Source organism: Fusarium musae, chromosome 8, assembly GCF_019915245.1.
Source record: "Fusarium musae strain F31 chromosome 8, whole genome shotgun sequence".
NCBI lineage: Eukaryota > Fungi > Ascomycota > Sordariomycetes > Hypocreales > Nectriaceae > Fusarium > Fusarium musae.
This window is the reverse complement of record NC_058394.1, coordinates 2974221-2990920: the sequence shown is the minus strand read 5'-3', so window position 1 is coordinate 2990920 and position 16700 is coordinate 2974221. Positions and strand designations below refer to the sequence as shown.

The window sequence follows — 16700 nt, the reverse complement described above, 5'->3', positions numbered from 1 at the left end:
GCAGCACAACACCACCTCAGTCATGAAATGGCATTCTCACAGCCTGACTAGAGGAGGAGAAAAAAACCCAGGAACTCGATCCTAGATGACAAAAAGACTTGGGTAATATAGCCTAAGCTTAGAATAACTTTTGCTAAGTTTATTTTGATACCGTTTGTTTAGTGTTTGCTGTTTTCTTGTTCCCGGGGGCCTGATCTTGATTGAGAGGCTTCTGTTGATCCAGTCATGGGGAAGGCAAACAACCGCAGTCAATGAACAGAACCATGGACGAAAATGGTAACCATCAAAACGTATTTCAAGGCAGATTTCAGGCAGATTTCAGGCAGAACCAACCTACCGCCATGCCAACATAATTCAGCAATTGTGATTGCTCAATGATGTAATCTCGCTTCTCAGCCAAATTGTGGCTGGGCCAGCCAACGAGAAGACAAGCCCTATTCGTCAATTAAGGTGTGATAATGCAATAAACACTACAGAACACTCCTCCAATGTCGGGTGCCATTGACCATGTGAGTACATCGAAAGGCCGTGTCGCAAGTCCACGGACTCAGCAATTTGAATATGGTGTAAATTGCAGATTGAGACCTCTAAAATCTCAAATATTGGCTCCCAATCACTTTTAACTCTTGTGGAGAACGATTTCTATTAGAAACACATTAGTATAAAGCACATTGGAGCCATGGGCATACATGGTCAACATCAGGCAGCAGTCACACATATGTGCGTCCATGTCAGTCATATCACAGCTTATAGTACTTGCATATGCATTGGCTGTAGGTGATGCAACCATGAAGAAAAGTGAGGCTGATCAATTCTTACGGCCAAAAGGAGTAGTCATGCCATCACTCATTGCCTGCATCGTTTCCTGTCTCACGGGGCAGCCCTTCGCACATTCATAACTGTATAGTATACCTCAATTCTACACGTACGCTAGTAAGATCGAAACAATTGCATTTTACAGAACCTATGATCTTAGAAGCTATGACTACTGTTTGGAACTTCCTCACTGGGTTCTCCTCACCCGAGGTCGACAAGACGAAACTCAATCGATTGCGCAACACCATTCGCCATTCTCTCCAGAATAGCGTAATTAACGAAACATGCTTTCTTCCAGAAAGCGACATCAACAACCTTGTGACGTCTGACAAGACAAAGCTGTTACTGCCGAACTCCAAGCCAGAATTGATAGACTTTATCTGCAAGGATGCAAAAAAGCTCTTCTTGATTGCATCATTGCATCACGGCAACCTTCAGGACATCATGGGCACTTTTAGACATCATGGCATGACAGACAAGTACCTTCCAATCCGCGATCTTACCTCAGAAGATAGGTACTGCGACGTTCATACTGAAGGACTTCAGCGAGTTTGCAGCCACGAAAAGGCTTTGGAGGCCTTTCATTGCTGGGATGCTCATGATGTCTGGAACTTTTACAATGATCAATGGAAGTTTTGTGCACCAATACTCAACATGGAATGCTCCTCCCAAGAATTCCACCCTAAGCACATACTGCCGTTTATACAGAAAGGTACCACCCAGAAGGATGGCCATTTCAGTACTGTCGTTGAGGCTGTAATCCATCCTAGCCATCAAATTGGCCGCGGGCCATTGAAGGTAAGCATCTCGTTATGATAAAGGCCATCGCTCACACCTTAATAGTCAGGCATAGATCAGACCAAGGTCGCTCTCAAAGAGTTAAAAAGCCTGAGCGAGCCAAATTACAACGTACATGTATCATGGCTGAATGAGGCAAATGCACTCTTCCAGATTGCCGAGCTTCGTCACAAACATCTCATCAGTCAGGCAACTGCCTTCAAACAAGGAGAGAGAAGGTTCATTATGCTCGAGTGGGCGAACGGAGGCACTCTGCGAGATATATGGCAGAAAGAGCCTCACGACGGATCTGTGCTAGACGGTGGCAAGGTCATGAGAGTCCTTGAAGAACTAACTGGGATCGCAAGTGCGCTCTCAAGATTACACGGCACTAACACCAAGACAAGAACTGCAATGGCAATGTCTGCAGACCGCAGAAGGAAGAACCCTATGTCGAGATCCAAAACGATTCTCTCACAGGGTCAAGGTGATCGTTTAACCGTTCCAAAGATACGCTTCGAGGGAGTAAGCTCAGACGATGATTATGACTCCAGCGACTACGGTGAAGAGCAGCATTGGCGCCACGGGGATCTCAAGCCTGATAACATCCTCCAATTTATAGATGACAAGTCTTCGTGGCTTGGAACTCTCAAGATTGCTGACCTCGGTCTAGCCAAGCAACACGCATTTGCTACAACCCAGAGACAGGACCCAACCAAGCAGAAATATACAACTTCTCATTACGAGGCACCTGAAGTTATCACCACCATGAACTCTCGAGTGCCTCGCTCACGCCGCTACGACATATGGTCCATGGGATGCATCATATTCGAGTATACGATCTGGCTCTTATACGGTTATGAAGAGGGACTGAAGAGCTTCTACAATGAGGAGAATAACATGGATGCCCATCGAGAAACGTTGTACTTTACGGCTGATCTCAGCACAAGGCAAGCTCAAGTGAGTGACGCGGCGCGAAGATGGATCAACCACATCTTGGAAGTCGACCCGGAATGTAATCGTGCCACACCAAGCGTGATCAAGGATCTCGTCGTATTGGTCAGGGATAAGCTTCTTGTAATTGATCTACCAAAGGAAAGCATGAGTGAGGCCGACATCAAGCGATGTCGCGCCAGTGCGGATGAGTTGGACAGCATCTTACAAAGGATGAAGAGAAGGGCCCTTGATGATGAACATAGAGGAGGCAAATATCTATCTTCGGGTACAGGACGCAACGGAATTTCGGCTCCTCGTCCGCAAAAGGTTCGTAGGCAGAGCTTCCTGTCGACCAGCTCGGGCTCAGCATCGAAACCATCAAATCTGGTACGAGCTCTGGTCTGATTGAATGTTACAAAGGCTGACATGAAATAGGATGTAGGTAAATTGGTGGCAAATCGGAGGTGACATTAGATGGCTAACTGGGTTTGATCCCACCCTGTATTATAGACTGTAAGTTAGACTATAAGAGACGATTTCGCCAGCAATGAATGAATGATAGCTAATATTGAATTTAGTATGTGAGTTACATCCCTACTGCAATATTGCCTCAAAACACAGCTCACTATCCATTGTCGTATCTTATAGAGTGTAAGTAAGAAGTACCTATAAAGTGTGCCTTTGTAATGAGAAATGAAATAGCTAATGCAGATTCAGCACGTAAGCAATATTTGATCATGCTCTGATACATTTCTTTTTCGAAACTGACCAGAGAGCTGATTGAATAAGATTGTAAGGTTGCATGATAACCCTAGGTTTAAATAAAGTCCTCACATCACTTACTAATTGTGACTTCACCACAAAGGCAGTAAGCACAAGAGCACTCACTGATATACCAGTATTATCCTGACTTGGACAGTTCAATAATACTTGGATACTGATGGAAGACCAAGCTATCTCTCTTGGAGTTCTGAAGCGCCATGAAACAGCGATCATGGACAGCATATCTAGGTCACAAGGATTACAGAAGCTATGTGACGAGTGCAGAAAGCTTGACTATCAAAGCGACGAACCCGTATTAAGGGAGACTCTGGCGACTATGAGATTCAAGATTCAACAATGTGCGTTGCACAGCCTTATTTACCGTTCCATTCCCCCATCTACTTGTAACGAGCTGGAGGTTGTGCATATTCGGAGATCTGACTCCTTACTTGTCATGGACAAATTGAAAATACCCTTACTCTCACTTTCCAAAATCTCAGGTGCGTAAAGCTTTTGCAGATGCAACAGAATTTTAATCACTAATGGGGAGTAGAAAACACAAAAAGGAACCATCTACACTCTGATGATATCCACTTTGGGCTACCCAAGCTTTTTCAGCCCAACACTGCGTTGTTCTACGACCTCCTCCGGACATGGATTCAAGATTGTGACATGCATCATCCCCAATGTCGTCCCGCAGACAGATCACGCTTCCAGGTGCCGACTCGCCTTATTGAAGTGAGTCAGGTTGACGGTGGAAGTTCGAGGGTCTTCCTTCGCAACGCAGTGGACGCCGTGTGCCTAACAGGAGGGGAGTTGAGATATATCGCACTGTCACACCCTTGGGGCAATGGAGAACAGCACGATCACTTCTGCACCACGAAAGACAACCTTGGCAGTCGACTAAGTGCCGGTATTGATCTAAAGGATTTCCCGAACACTTTCAGACATGCAATCGAGGTGACTCGAGCACTTGGTATCCCATACCTCTGGATCGATTCGTTATGTATAGTGCAAGGACCAGGCGGGGACTTCGACACGGAAGCCAAAAGGATGGAGACCGTCTTCAGCTCCGCATACTGTGTCATTGCCGCAAGTCGCGCCAACGGAACATCAAGTGGGTTTTTGTGGGAAAGGTCAGAACGTGAAGTAGTGAGACTGGATGGATATCTTGCCCATGATCCAGTTTATGTCTGTGAAGCAATTGACAACTTTCAGCATGATGTGATTGAAGGGGCGCTGAACAAACGCGGATGGGTCCTGCAAGAGCGGGCTCTTGCACCAAGGACCATATATTTCACGGAGAACCAGACGTACTGGGAGTGTGGCCAGGGCGTGCGCTGCGAGACATTGGCAAGGTTGACCAAGTAAGTTGTACCCAAAATCTCTACGATCCGCGTTGCTGACCTTGGCCTTGTAGTAGCCAGGCTTCGTTCCTTGGGGACCCCAACTTTCCCAAGTTGGCTATGAGCTCGACCAGAGGAGCGAAGATCCGCTTTTATGAATCACTGTACAGACAATACTCAAACCTCGATTTCACAAAGATCCACGACCGGCCCATAGCAATAGCCGGGCTAGAACAACGACTAGTGAGTGCTTTCAAGACCGAAGGAGGATACGGTGTGTTCAACGGAGCATTCTTCGGGCGCAGCCTTTTATGGACAAGGGATACAAAACGAAGTGATGGCCTCAAATTGATTGACTTTCCCCGGGATCAGAAGTTCAGGGTTCCGACGTGGTCATGGACAGCGTACGAAGGACCCATCACATACTTTGACATACCTTTTAACCATGTTCGATGGACCTACAACACTGCAGAAGGAAAAATTCAATCTCCATGGACGAGTATGGAATCTGAATGTACCTCGTTCTCATTGCATACAGGAGAACTAGACGGAAGAATTGATCTTACTGCCCAAGCAAGGGAGATGCTAGATCTGGAATCAGGAGAGGCGCAGGAAAAGGTCATATATGACGAAGGGATGTTGCCTCCAGGTGCACAGAAGCTATGCGTTATCGTTGGACACGAAAAGCCAAACGATGAAGAATGCACGATGCAGGACCTGGGTTATTATGTTCTGCTCGTTGCCCCCTCTGCTGATCCCAGCGATGGTTCCTACCGAAGGGTTGGTGTTGGCAGGTTATTAGGGAGTTGGATTGACTTTGGCAAGCCTGAGTGCAGAGTCTGTATATCCTAGCAGCTCTCGATGGTAACTGGTTCTAAGTCAATCCAAGTCTCCTTACCTGTTACGGGTGCAAACCTTTACAGATTGGTTTATCTTATTGGTTCCAGACAAGCTCTTGTCAATTGAAGCCTAACCTAGAGTCTCTAGTTTAATGGATGATGTCGTTGTGCATTGCGGGCTGATTGCTGTGTGGCTCCAGATAAAGTAATCAGGATGAAACATTTCCATACCGTGGCATTACTTGCTAGAAAAGATTCAACTTACAGCCCCTAGATTCTCTGTAAAAACTGACAGACTCCCCCAAGCCCAATCATCTTTAATTCGCTGCAGAATCAGACGTAGGCCATGCGGGATGTCAGCGAGCGCATGTCATGTTAACCTATCGTAGGTACTTGGAGCCTGCGCTAACATCCGGCGCTGGTGAAGTATATCAGATAAGGGTGAGTAGAAGACGCTAAACCACTTTCGCCATTTCGCGACGTTACCCCTCCAACAACGCAACCCCACCATGGTGACCAAATAAGTTAGGCCTGCTCAGAATTGTTTTGACCATCAACAATACATCATCACTTCAATCAGCATGCGCAATTGAGAAATGACCAGCCTTGGAGACCCAAACACTCGCGCTCGCAAGTACGGTCGTGTATGGTCGTGGCTCAATTCAATCGAACAACAATCCTTTCCGATCGAAGAGTCAGAACATCAACGCAAGCGACGTAAAATAATAAACGCCAAATCAGACCGTGACAGTCAATTGCATCGCATCCCAACGCCTCCGGGATCGTCTCAAGCCAGCCACTTCGAAATCGAGGCAAATGCACAGAGGCTTCATTCAATGCCAAGAAAGCGAAGAAGGTCGACCCACGATCAAGGTCTTATTCACTCAGACGAAGATGGCGCTGTTGAGGACACCCCCAGAGCATCATCAAGAGGCTTGAGGCAGGGAGCTCCGGGTCTGGACCGCGATTCTTCAACCTCATACGCTTCATCTGGAGTCTCTGGCACATCATCACCCACCAAACAACTGCGCTATGCTGCGACGCAAAAGACCGGATTTGACGACTTCAAATTCGATGACTTTATGGATCAGTTACCGCCGTCTCTCCAAGATTTACATCAGCAGCTTCTTACCATCGGTTACGGATTTGGGCTTATCCCTCAAACTTTGAAGCCTCAGCTGCAGGGCTTACGCAATATACCCGAGTTTGCCTTTTACGATCCCGATAAGAATGCAAGCAATTGGCGAATTCCACAGCCTTCATTCATCCGCCAGGTTCTGCAGAGCGCTACCAAATGCGAGTTTGGTCGCCACAGTGAAGCTTCTTGGAACATGGAAGTTCACCGATGCGTTCTCGACTTTGCTTTCCGTGCAGCAAACGATGCTTCCGTTGGTGATTACAGATACTGCACCACTGCGCACATCATACCCGAGTACAAACCTTTCGGCACATCATCCAAATGCGTTGACTTTTGCATTTGCGTCGAGACTCCAAAGGAAAGCCTCGAACGCCAGAAGATCGACGATGCAATCAAAACGCGGCCAGGCCTGTCAATCAACCATACAGACTGGGGCGACCTCTGCAAGAACCCTATCGCACTTTCGATCGAGACTAAGCGTCAGGTTAGTTGGGAGAAGGCGCTTCTTCAGATAGGTACCTGGCATGCTGCGCAATGGCGGTCCCTCCGAGGGAACATTGAGGCGATTGAATTCTTGGCTGGGATTATTGTGCAGGATCACGACTGGTTTTTCGTGGCGTCGACGCTGCAGGACGGAAAGTCGACGACTTACCATCGGTTGCCGCTTGGAAGCACGTATAATGCATTTGACTTGTACAAGTTGCTCATATCACTGCAATGCTTGGGTGCGTGGGTCAAGGACAGGTATTGGCCTGCTTTTCGGAAGGATATGCTAAAGATTTTTTATGTTGAGCAATGAGATGATTGAGCGATGGCTGTATTTAGGATTATACCCGGCGTTCATTGCCAAAAGGCCGCGATGCCAATAAACTTAATTAGTAGCGAATCCTTCGTTAACCTTTGATACATATCAAGAGACTTGTCCGTTGATGAATAGCTTAAATGCTTTCCGTAAAACAGCTTGATGTTGTCATGGTAGATACGGTCAGATCTGCGAAGCCATTGGACGACTGCATATGGTTGCTCTTTTGGCTACCGAATTAATGAGTTCATCTATCGCAGGTTTATCTTTATTAAGCACAAAAACGAGTTCACCGGGATGGAGGGTGATGGCCGTAAACTGGAGCCGTTGGCCATCTTCCGCTAATTAACATCGGATGAGATTGTCTGCAGCACTACCGGGAGTGACTCTGGACTCCTGCTGTTTATTGCGCATGCACAAGCTAGGTACAAGTAAAATTATGTACGTCGGATGGAAGACATCGAGAACAGTATTTTATTAGTCGCAGCTGAGAATGCTTGGAGGCTGAGTGTTTATCTGGCGCCACTTTGAACTACGTCCACTAACGCGAAAAGAGGTCACAAGTGGAGGGAAACTCCAATCTTGATTGGCATTGAGCTTGAACCATTGACTGATGTGGCTAGTGCTCTACGGTCTAGACTCTGTTCCTGCATGGGTAGAAGTCACTGAGGCTGTCAATAGTTAGCAATAGTGATAGCTCACCATCCCAAATGCTGATGAAAGAAATGGCTATTGACCGCCAAGTGCGAAATAGCTTGCACAAACGATTCGAGTGACTCAGAGAGGTTTTTCAACTTCAGGGGCCATGTATAGATAGTTTAACCCGCCATATAATTCTCAATCTAGGAAGTACTCCATGAGTCTATAAACAGTTGCCATTTATAATGCAGTCCAAAATTGTTCTCGTGAGTTTGGCTCTGGCTGGCTTTGCTGCCTGTGGCCCTTGCAAGCCGAGCAGCCGAGTCACAGCGAGCAGCCCTCCTACCACCTCATCTGTTGCGACAATCGATGTTTCCGAGAGTTCGACGGACAGCCAAACGAACATCAACAGCCTGACCATCACGCTATCTGCTGGTACCACCGAAGTTCCCAGTTCTACTCTTCGCCAGTCATCAACAACGACCCAAGAGGAAGACATCATCATCACCAACGCTATTTCAGGTGGCTCTTTCGCCAGTCGCGACCCCAACAGCCCAAGTGGCCTCACCAACTTCGGCGCCTCGGGTAATGCCGAGTTCCACCAAGGCGGATGCTACCGTGTCGATGGTAGTCTCGATGATGGCTGCGCGGCTTTGAGTGCTAATGGAGACGTCACCAAGCGAAGCTTCTTTGGCTCTTTTGCTAGCATCTTCCAGACTGTACGATCGGTCCCGAGAAAGAAGTACACTATCCAGTTTTTTTATCTCATCAGGTCAGCTGGGGGCCAGGGCTGTATTGCAAGCGCGGCATTTGGCAATGCAGAGTTCTATTCTCAGCCTGCTTCTAGCTCAGGACCATCGTGGGCTAGGGTACTGAGGCAGGTTGAGGCATTTTCCGATTTGACAACCTTTGCTATCTCACTGACATGCTCTGGTGGTGGTACATCTTCAATCCTGGTCGACTCCATCTTCATCTCGGACCAAATAACTCCAGAGACTATTGACAACTTTCATCTTGACTTGGGTGGGAGCGCTCCGATCGATCCTGTCGAGACTACGACAGCGATCAGGGCTCAAGAGTCCCCTACTCTCACAAGTCAAAGCGAGTCAATCGACATCGGCGGCTTGGAGAGTACGAGCGCTGCGACATCCATCTCGACGACCTCTCTAGAAGTCGCTTCGTCGGCTACCACTGAGGCACAGTCCAATAGCTCTGATTCCGAAATCGCCAGTGCCGCATCGGAGAGCAGTGAGAATTTAACATCTTCGACTGAGCCTCCTTCAGGAGGAGCCACTGATACTACGTCCATCAGCGTATCTTCGACGTCACCAGCTGCTGGAGAGACAAGCGTGGCCGAAACAACTAGCTCAACATCAGTGGAAATTGGCTTGACATCTCAATCTGTCACTACAGCAGAGCCTTCTCATACCACCAGCTCTGCCTGCAAGCAAACATGTGAGATTATCAGCGACTATTACGCACACCTCGATGACTTTGGCTGCGATCTTAATGGCGTTTTCACGAATAGTGGTGCTATTTATACCCTTCCTGGTGAAGAAGTGGGTGCGCCACAAACACACTCGTACAGCACCAATGCTGAGTGTGCCGAGATCTGCAAGACTCTTCCAGGATGCTTGTCAGCTGGATTCCAGACACTCTCTGGCAAGTGTTTCTTCTCCAACACCTTGGTTACTCGAGACGAAATACGCGATGGAAGAGACAGTCAAATGGTTCATTGGTTTGGTATGGAGTGCTTCACATGCGGCTGCAGTACCGGTGGCACATCGACATCGGCGATTCCTACGACTACAGTAGTTTCCGAACCTACCAGCTTCACCACTACCACTAAAGCTACTCAGCCAACAGGTGTTTGCCACAACAACCGCGGCCAAGAGTGTGAGATCAACCCATCAAGCGTCGAGAACAACCCCTATGTCTGCATTGGTGGAGGCGTCTTTCTGGGAGAGGCCTGGACAGTTCCTCGCTCACTGTATCCTATGCAGGAGAACGGAGAGCAGTGCGCAGCCATCTGCGACACTCTGGAGAACTGTGAATCCTCTGGGTACTTCGGCATGGAGAACCACTGTCTCTTTACAACAACCAAGATAACAGACTCCGACTTTGCTGAACCCGATCCGAACTACGACGACTTTGGTCTGGACCCCAAGAACAGTGTTTGGAGTCATAGATCCTGCTACACGTGTCCGACCTGCGTCCTTAGCAACGCACCTCTTCCCAAGAGTCCAACGTGCAACTACAAGCCTGGTGACTCTTGCACGCGCGTAAGTGCGGATGGCGTTCTCTGCAATTATTTGGGAATGTTGCCTGGGACTTTTGGCGCTCTTGGCAGCTATCCTGACCAGAGCTCATCTGGAAAATGTGCTGCTATCTGCCGGAAGATGAAAGATTGTATGGGCTCTGGTTATCGGGATGGCCGGTGCATGTTTACAAGCACAACGCTCGCGCCAGGTGATTTTCTGGATAGGCATAATTACGATCTTGTCTGGGACGACCCTTCATGCTTCGAATGCCCTGGGTGTTCAACTTAGAGGCATTAATCGTATTATTATCGATGGATAGTTCTAGCATAAAGGATCACCTCTCCTTGCGTTTAAGCTTATTACAATGAGTGTGACTCTTGAAGAAAATACCTTTTTATTCCAAACCTCAGAAATGGATACTCCGCTCTAACTACCGCTTAAATGGCTTTGATACATCGATTTGCGTGGGCAAGTTACATTTCTCAGTCAAATATAAGCTATTCGATCATACTAAATTGCCTCTTGAACCAGGCAATGGCCTGTTCTTCTGCTTCCTCTGCCTGTCGCGTCTCCTTAGAATCTGGCTCCGCCCTGCTTGCGCGAATTGAGAACCCATGCTTCGCTCCGGGGTAAATAACCACGCTTGTATCGACATCCTTGCCCTCCAAGATTGATTCGGCTTGTCGCACTTGCTTCATTCCCATCACGGCATCATCATCGCCAATTGCAATGGAGAGAGGACGCGCGACATTACCAATGTCCTGTGCGACGTCGACACTACTTGGGTGGGCAGTAAAAAACGCGTCTGCTAGGGCGCGACCGCTATCAGTTTTGGTCTCCACTGTGTTGTGGGTCAGTCTGACAGTATGTAGTCCTCCCCAACAGAAACCTGCAATTCCAACAGGAAGAGCTGCGTCTTTATGCTGCTGTAGGTCTTTTAGGAACCCAGTTACCCTTGGCCAACAAACACCGAAGCGATTTCGAATCAGAAATGGTACAAAGTCCAGCATGGTAGCAAGGAGATAGTACCTAATTGTGGGTCAGTCGAGTGATGCAAACTCTGAGCCTTAGGGTAGGAAGTGATGAAGCTCACGGTTTGGACAACCAGGATCCAGTCTCATCCCAAAGGTGTGCCATGTTGATCATGGTTCTGACTGGTGCAGCACTACCTACAACGAATCTCGTTAGCTGTTTTGCTTACCAGTACTGAGCCCATGCCACGCCTACCATTCATGAAATCAGGTAGGTAAACCAGATAATCTGCGGCCGAAGCATAATGATCTGCCAGGATCTGATTGTTAACAAAGTCAACACCGAACGCGTCGGGAATTATGACAATAATAGCTTTTGGGCTTTTGCCAGCCGGGGGTGTTGCAATGTAGGTTCGAAGGCCATGAACGGTATCCCAACGACCAGTAGGAGCGCCTGGATTGACATGGCCAGAAAAGCACTGAGGGCATGACATGATATCGCTACCTTTGACAGACGCGTGAGACGCCGCACCCTGAATACGAATTGGAAATGAGAAGTGTTTGATCTATTGCCCAGTGGAATAACTGGATACTTATATTGCTACTGATGAGCTGAGTTGACTGCTAGACTGCGTAGTGACAAGAGTATCACTGGCAGGTCCCCCATGCAATATAAGAATGAGACCCTAAAGGGTTTAGCTTAAGCGCAGTCGATTGAGCTAAACCAGCAGATGACGATCACATCTAGAGTAGCCAATGGCATGACTTAGGACCGACGCTTATCTCGGCATGGTAGTTAGTCCGATATGAAGTGCGTAATTCTCATTGGTTCTTGTCATCAGGGCCCCAGCGCTGCAATACGCGCTATTCACAACACGCTTACTGCATGACACTACGTAGTAGCTTATGCTTCATAGAATCTCTGCTCCCAGCAGATTGAAGGCCAGCATGACGTCTTGCATAGAAAGACAAGCGTACCCAACTGAAAATAGAGGCATCTCAAACTATCTCCCTCGTGGTCTCTCATCAGCAATGAGACATCATGGCCCACAGGGAGCAGCAACAAACAGTCTCAGACGGGACGCGCAGTCGCAACGGATGTCTTACCTGCAGAATCCGCAAGAAGAAGTGCGATGAAAAGCGCCCAGCATGCAGTGCCTGTCGGTTAAGAGACCTTGCTTGCTACGGGTTTAACGTGCCGCCACCGCCCTGGATTGGCAACAAGGCCTCATGGAAAGATGTCCTGGAGTCCAATGAAGCAAGAGCTCTACGGACTGTCGCGGAGCTGCGGTACAGGGTCTCGAGAAAGCTGGAGTCCAGAGACACTGCTTCTGCCGTGGTTGGACTCTTGCCGCCCGACTCAGGGAGCAACAGCCAACAGCACGCGTTTCACCACTTCCCCAGAGCCTATGGAACCTTATTGGGCGCCTTCAATTGCGACATATTCTCAACACAATCCCTTGTTCAATTGACAAATGGGATCAATATTTGGCAGAGACAACCCGACACTATATGGTGGGACAGCAGGATGCGAAGTCTACAGCCGGGACCTGAGAATTCCTCACGAGAAGAAACGAGATTACTCATGTTGTTCCTCGACGTTATACATCCAATCACGCACACATTCTGTAAGCTGGATAACAACACTGAACGTAACTGGATGCTGAATCGGCTCATCAGCCGAAACGACTTATTCAGCTCAGCTCTCAGTGTCAGCGCTTGCTTCGAGCACTCGTTGACTCAAAGGGCCACTGTGAATGAAATTGGACTGTCGCCAAAAGTGAGCAGGCTCCAGAGCCGGTCCATTTCGATACTTAGGGAAGAGGTCGAGCGCTTTTCTCACATGAAGCCGTTACCACTGGAAGATTTCGTTTGGGCTGGTATTCACCTTGTTGATGTCATCGCCCATTTGGAGACGCTCGAGATCTTCAGTATGCTCCAGGGCCAATGGGAGGTCCATCACCAGGCTGCAAGGAAGGTCTTGGACCATGTCGAGACAACTGTTCCACTTGGAAACCGCAGTTCAACATCGGCGATAGCGGAAGTATTGTCTAACTTGCCAGAAGGTGATGTGCGACGACGATCGCTGCAACTTTCCATCTTTAACTTTATTTGGATTGATGTTCTGGCTATGTCTACCTTTGGTGCGGTGTCATACTGCCCTTGCGCCTTCGACTATCTGCCTCTTCTAGATTCTGATATAATCAGGTCGCAGGACTTTATGGGTTGTCAGAGCCAAGTCTTTGCCATTGTCACCAGAATTACAAGACTTGAGCAATTGCAGCTGATGCACCAAGGTGAAAAGCACCAGGAGTTTACAGGACCGGAATTACAACAACAACACAGCGAACTAGAAAAGCAGCTTGGGTTTGTCTGCCGGGCTCTTGGAGAAGACATTGAGGGCCTTGAAAGTGTACATTCAGGTCTAGACCTCGACGCTGCAATGATAAGTCTCATCTGGGCTTATGGTGCCAGAGTCTTGTTGCAAGTTGTAATTGCTCCAATTATGTCCGAGCAAAGGAGTATCGACCAGACCTTTGTTAACATTTGCCTCGAGAAACTGGAGGCTCTCCCTACACGTCTGGTGATGCGTACAGCCTGGCCGTATACGATCACCGGATGCATGGCTATGAGCGAGTCGCAACATCACCGGTTTCGCCAAATCCTTGATCGGGTGCTGCAAGAAGCGCAAGCCCCTGGAATAACGTGGAAAGGTCTTATTGTGATGGAGGAATGTTGGAGACTCCGAAGAATGCACCCTGGTCAATATTTCGGATGGAGAGAAGCCATGAAGAGTCTTGGTGCCAGGGTAATTTTGACGTAGGAGTGCATCAAGAAGTAAGGTGACAGACAGAACACAATCTATGGTAGGTGAAGGTATATGTCTGTGCTAATGTCGTTGAGCTGTACGGGTATTCAGAAGTCAGTAGCCTCGTGGCCAGTGAATAGTGACGTTAATATGCTGCCTTTGACTTGTCTACCTCTGTGTGTTCCAGTAGATACCCAAGTTTCTATATAACCAGAGCTCCCCAGGTAATAGCACCAAATACACCTACACAGGCCAAACGATCGGCACCGCTCCTCGTTTCTTGGGACATATCGGATGCAATCACAGCTGAGGCTGATGCCAAGGCAGCAGAATGTGAACTACTTTCCACCGCATCGCAAATCTGCTGGCGCACGTCCCAGAGGTCTGTTACAATTACCCGTCAGATGACGCTTCACAAATCTATTGCTTACTCACTTTTAAATATCTTAATAGTGCACTCGTTTCCCAGACATCGATTGAAATGGTCTGCAAACGCGTCGCTGTGCGAGCACATACAGTCTAAGTCAGTACTGGCACAGCCAATCCTCTTTCCGGCTATCGAGATACACTTCAAACCGCAGTCTGGCAGCGAAGAAATATCGGAAGCAATGACAGAAGGGTTGGTGGAGGTAGTTGCGCTGGTAGTTTCTGTGGTAGCAGTAGAAGCCGCTAAGACCAGTGGAAAGGCTGTAATAATAAGGAGAATACGGGAGGCCATTATAATTCTAGTATACGGCGGGAGAGCATAGATACGTAAAACAGCATATTTCGCCAAGTGAAAGAGAGGAACAAGTATGAAAAAAAAAAAAAAACAGGCAGGATCTTATCGTGTCAAAATCCAGAATGGTCTTGTGAGCTATTTTCGTGGTTCGGCTTTCGGCACACTGAACATGACGTTGCGTAACTAAGCCGAAATAAGCAGCCCAACAAGACTGTTAGAAGATTCACACCAACATACCAGACATAGTCAACTTGATCAAAGCAGCCATCATAGTCGTCTTCTTCAAGTAATATTATCTTTGTTAGGAATCTGTAACAAAGCTAACAAGAGATCGAGGAGGAATTGTAGTCTGAAATGAACCCTTTCCAGTAGCCTTCAAGTGCTCCAAGGCAGTCAAATCATTAGAATTATCAGTCAAAAACGGCCTCAAGCTATGAGGGTTTCGACCTGTGCCAGAGACAACGAGTTGCACACTGTGAGCAACCGTGTCGTTGTTCAGCACCTGCGTCGCGACAGTACCGTCGGTATTCAGAAATGCACTGACTGTGACCAGAGGAACGGAGCTCGTGGCTTCAATGCGACGAGCACCAGGTCTAGCAAACCGACTGAAGGATGCAAAGGCCCAGAACCTCTTGGAAGGGATGACCTTGTCGCCGATCATGTTGATCAGAGCACTGTTGGTGGTCGAGTTCTCGGCTCCGATCCAATAGAGAAATCCGCTGACGTTGGCATCTACAAGCGCCGTCTGGATGCGGCCAGCCCAGGTCATACCTTCGCCCTGACCGCTATTGTTGTAGAACGTGTAGGGCGTGAACTGGCCTGTGAGATCAGCCCACTCGGTGAGCCACGTCTTCTTTGTTGTTGAAAGCGGATGGTTCGGTGGTGAAACGTAGCCGTGCCCAGTAACGACACTGAGGTAGTTGATTGCCGGATCAGGTCCAGCAGTCAAACCAGCCATCATATCTTCTTGGAGATCCCAGCCCTCGCCATCACAGCAGGCGATTGTAAGGTCGTGAATACCTCGTTTTCTGATTGTCTTGCCCAGTACACGTATGAAGTCGGCAGCCTGTGTGCCGTTAGACAGCATGCCGGCGTAGGGAGCGGCGAACTGAGGCTCGTTAAGGAATCCTAGGTTGGTGACCTTGACGCCTGACTTGCGGTAGAACTCAACCCACTGCAGCAAGTAGTCTGCGTAAGCCTGCTTCCAGTCGCCAGAAGCGCAGGCAGCACCTGTAACACCACACAAATACCCCCCGTTATTCTCATCGTGGTTTGTCTTCATGTAACCAGGAGCGGACCAAGCATCGCCATAGAGGAACTTCAATCCTCTCTTGAATGCTTCTTGAGCGACGGTGAGTTGTCCGCTATCATAGCCATCCCAGACGTAGTGTGGCTTTGCTCCGGGTGAGCCTGGCGAGAATGGCTCGATTGAATTCATGAAGTTCTTGTCAGAACTGTTGCTTGAGCCAATGCCATTACGCAGGATAGAGAAGCCCGCACCGATATCCTTGCTGAACAGCAAGTCCAGTACATGCTGAGTCCCTTCTTTGGACAGACCGTCTTTTCCAAGAATGTCTTCGGCCCGTTGGAATGCTTGTGAAGCACCAAATCCGTCAAGCTCTTGGTGTTTAACGTGGCCATTGACAGAAATCAAGACTTCGGAGCCTGAATTTGAATCCGTGGGGAAGGCTGCAACAAAGTTGACACCCACGTAGCCCAGAAGGCTCAAGGCGGCAAGGCCGAGAGATAAAGGATTCATGGCTGTTCAAGATGAGCTCAAATGGTAGGAAGGAAAGATATGGAAGAACCAGCTCTGCTTGACTTCGCAGAGGAGCCTGCCATGAACTGGGTTGCTATTCTGCCAATCAGCAAGAATACTGATT

At 48.3% G+C, this 16700-nt stretch overlaps 7 protein-coding genes across 7 annotated transcripts; 5 read left to right on the top strand and 2 right to left on the bottom strand.

The window, feature by feature from the left end:
* Window positions 1–981: 981 nt before the first annotated feature.
* J7337_011237 (uncharacterized protein) lies at window positions 982–2934 on the top strand (the record flags this gene model as incomplete). The annotated part of the gene is made up of 2 exons (XM_044828786.1): window positions 982–1614; window positions 1660–2934. The coding sequence occupies 2 exons, from the start codon at window positions 982–984 to the stop codon at window positions 2932–2934; spliced, it is 1908 nt and encodes a 635-aa protein (XP_044677340.1).
* An 811-nt stretch (window positions 2935–3745) lies between these two features.
* J7337_011236 (uncharacterized protein) lies at window positions 3746–5489 on the top strand (the record flags this gene model as incomplete). Its single annotated transcript, XM_044828785.1, has 3 exons — window positions 3746–3791; window positions 3845–4658; window positions 4712–5489. The coding sequence occupies 3 exons, from the start codon at window positions 3746–3748 to the stop codon at window positions 5487–5489; spliced, it is 1638 nt and encodes a 545-aa protein (XP_044677339.1).
* Window positions 5490–6072: 583 nt separating this feature from the next.
* On the top strand, window positions 6073–7295 carry J7337_011235 (uncharacterized protein; the record flags this gene model as incomplete). Its single annotated transcript, XM_044828784.1, has 2 exons — window positions 6073–7129; window positions 7210–7295. The coding sequence occupies 2 exons, from the start codon at window positions 6073–6075 to the stop codon at window positions 7293–7295; spliced, it is 1143 nt and encodes a 380-aa protein (XP_044677338.1).
* Window positions 7296–8300: 1005 nt separating this feature from the next.
* On the top strand, window positions 8301–10604 carry J7337_011234 (uncharacterized protein; the record flags this gene model as incomplete). Its single annotated transcript, XM_044828783.1, has 1 exon — window positions 8301–10604. The coding sequence occupies one exon, from the start codon at window positions 8301–8303 to the stop codon at window positions 10602–10604; it is 2304 nt and encodes a 767-aa protein (XP_044677337.1).
* Window positions 10605–10813: 209 nt separating this feature from the next.
* On the bottom strand, window positions 10814–11781 carry J7337_011233 (uncharacterized protein; the record flags this gene model as incomplete). The annotated part of the gene is made up of 2 exons (XM_044828782.1): window positions 10814–11242; window positions 11518–11781. 2 exons carry the CDS (start codon window positions 11779–11781, stop codon window positions 10814–10816), a joined length of 693 nt encoding a protein of 230 aa, XP_044677336.1.
* A 1349-nt stretch (window positions 11782–13130) lies between these two features.
* Window positions 13131–14111, top strand: J7337_011232 (uncharacterized protein; the record flags this gene model as incomplete). Its single annotated transcript, XM_044828781.1, has 1 exon — window positions 13131–14111. The coding sequence occupies one exon, from the start codon at window positions 13131–13133 to the stop codon at window positions 14109–14111; it is 981 nt and encodes a 326-aa protein (XP_044677335.1).
* Window positions 14112–15118: 1007 nt separating this feature from the next.
* J7337_011231 (uncharacterized protein) lies at window positions 15119–16576 on the bottom strand (the record flags this gene model as incomplete). The annotated part of the gene is made up of 1 exon (XM_044828780.1): window positions 15119–16576. One exon carries the CDS (start codon window positions 16574–16576, stop codon window positions 15119–15121), a length of 1458 nt encoding a protein of 485 aa, XP_044677334.1.
* Between the last annotated feature and the right edge of the window lie 124 nt (window positions 16577–16700).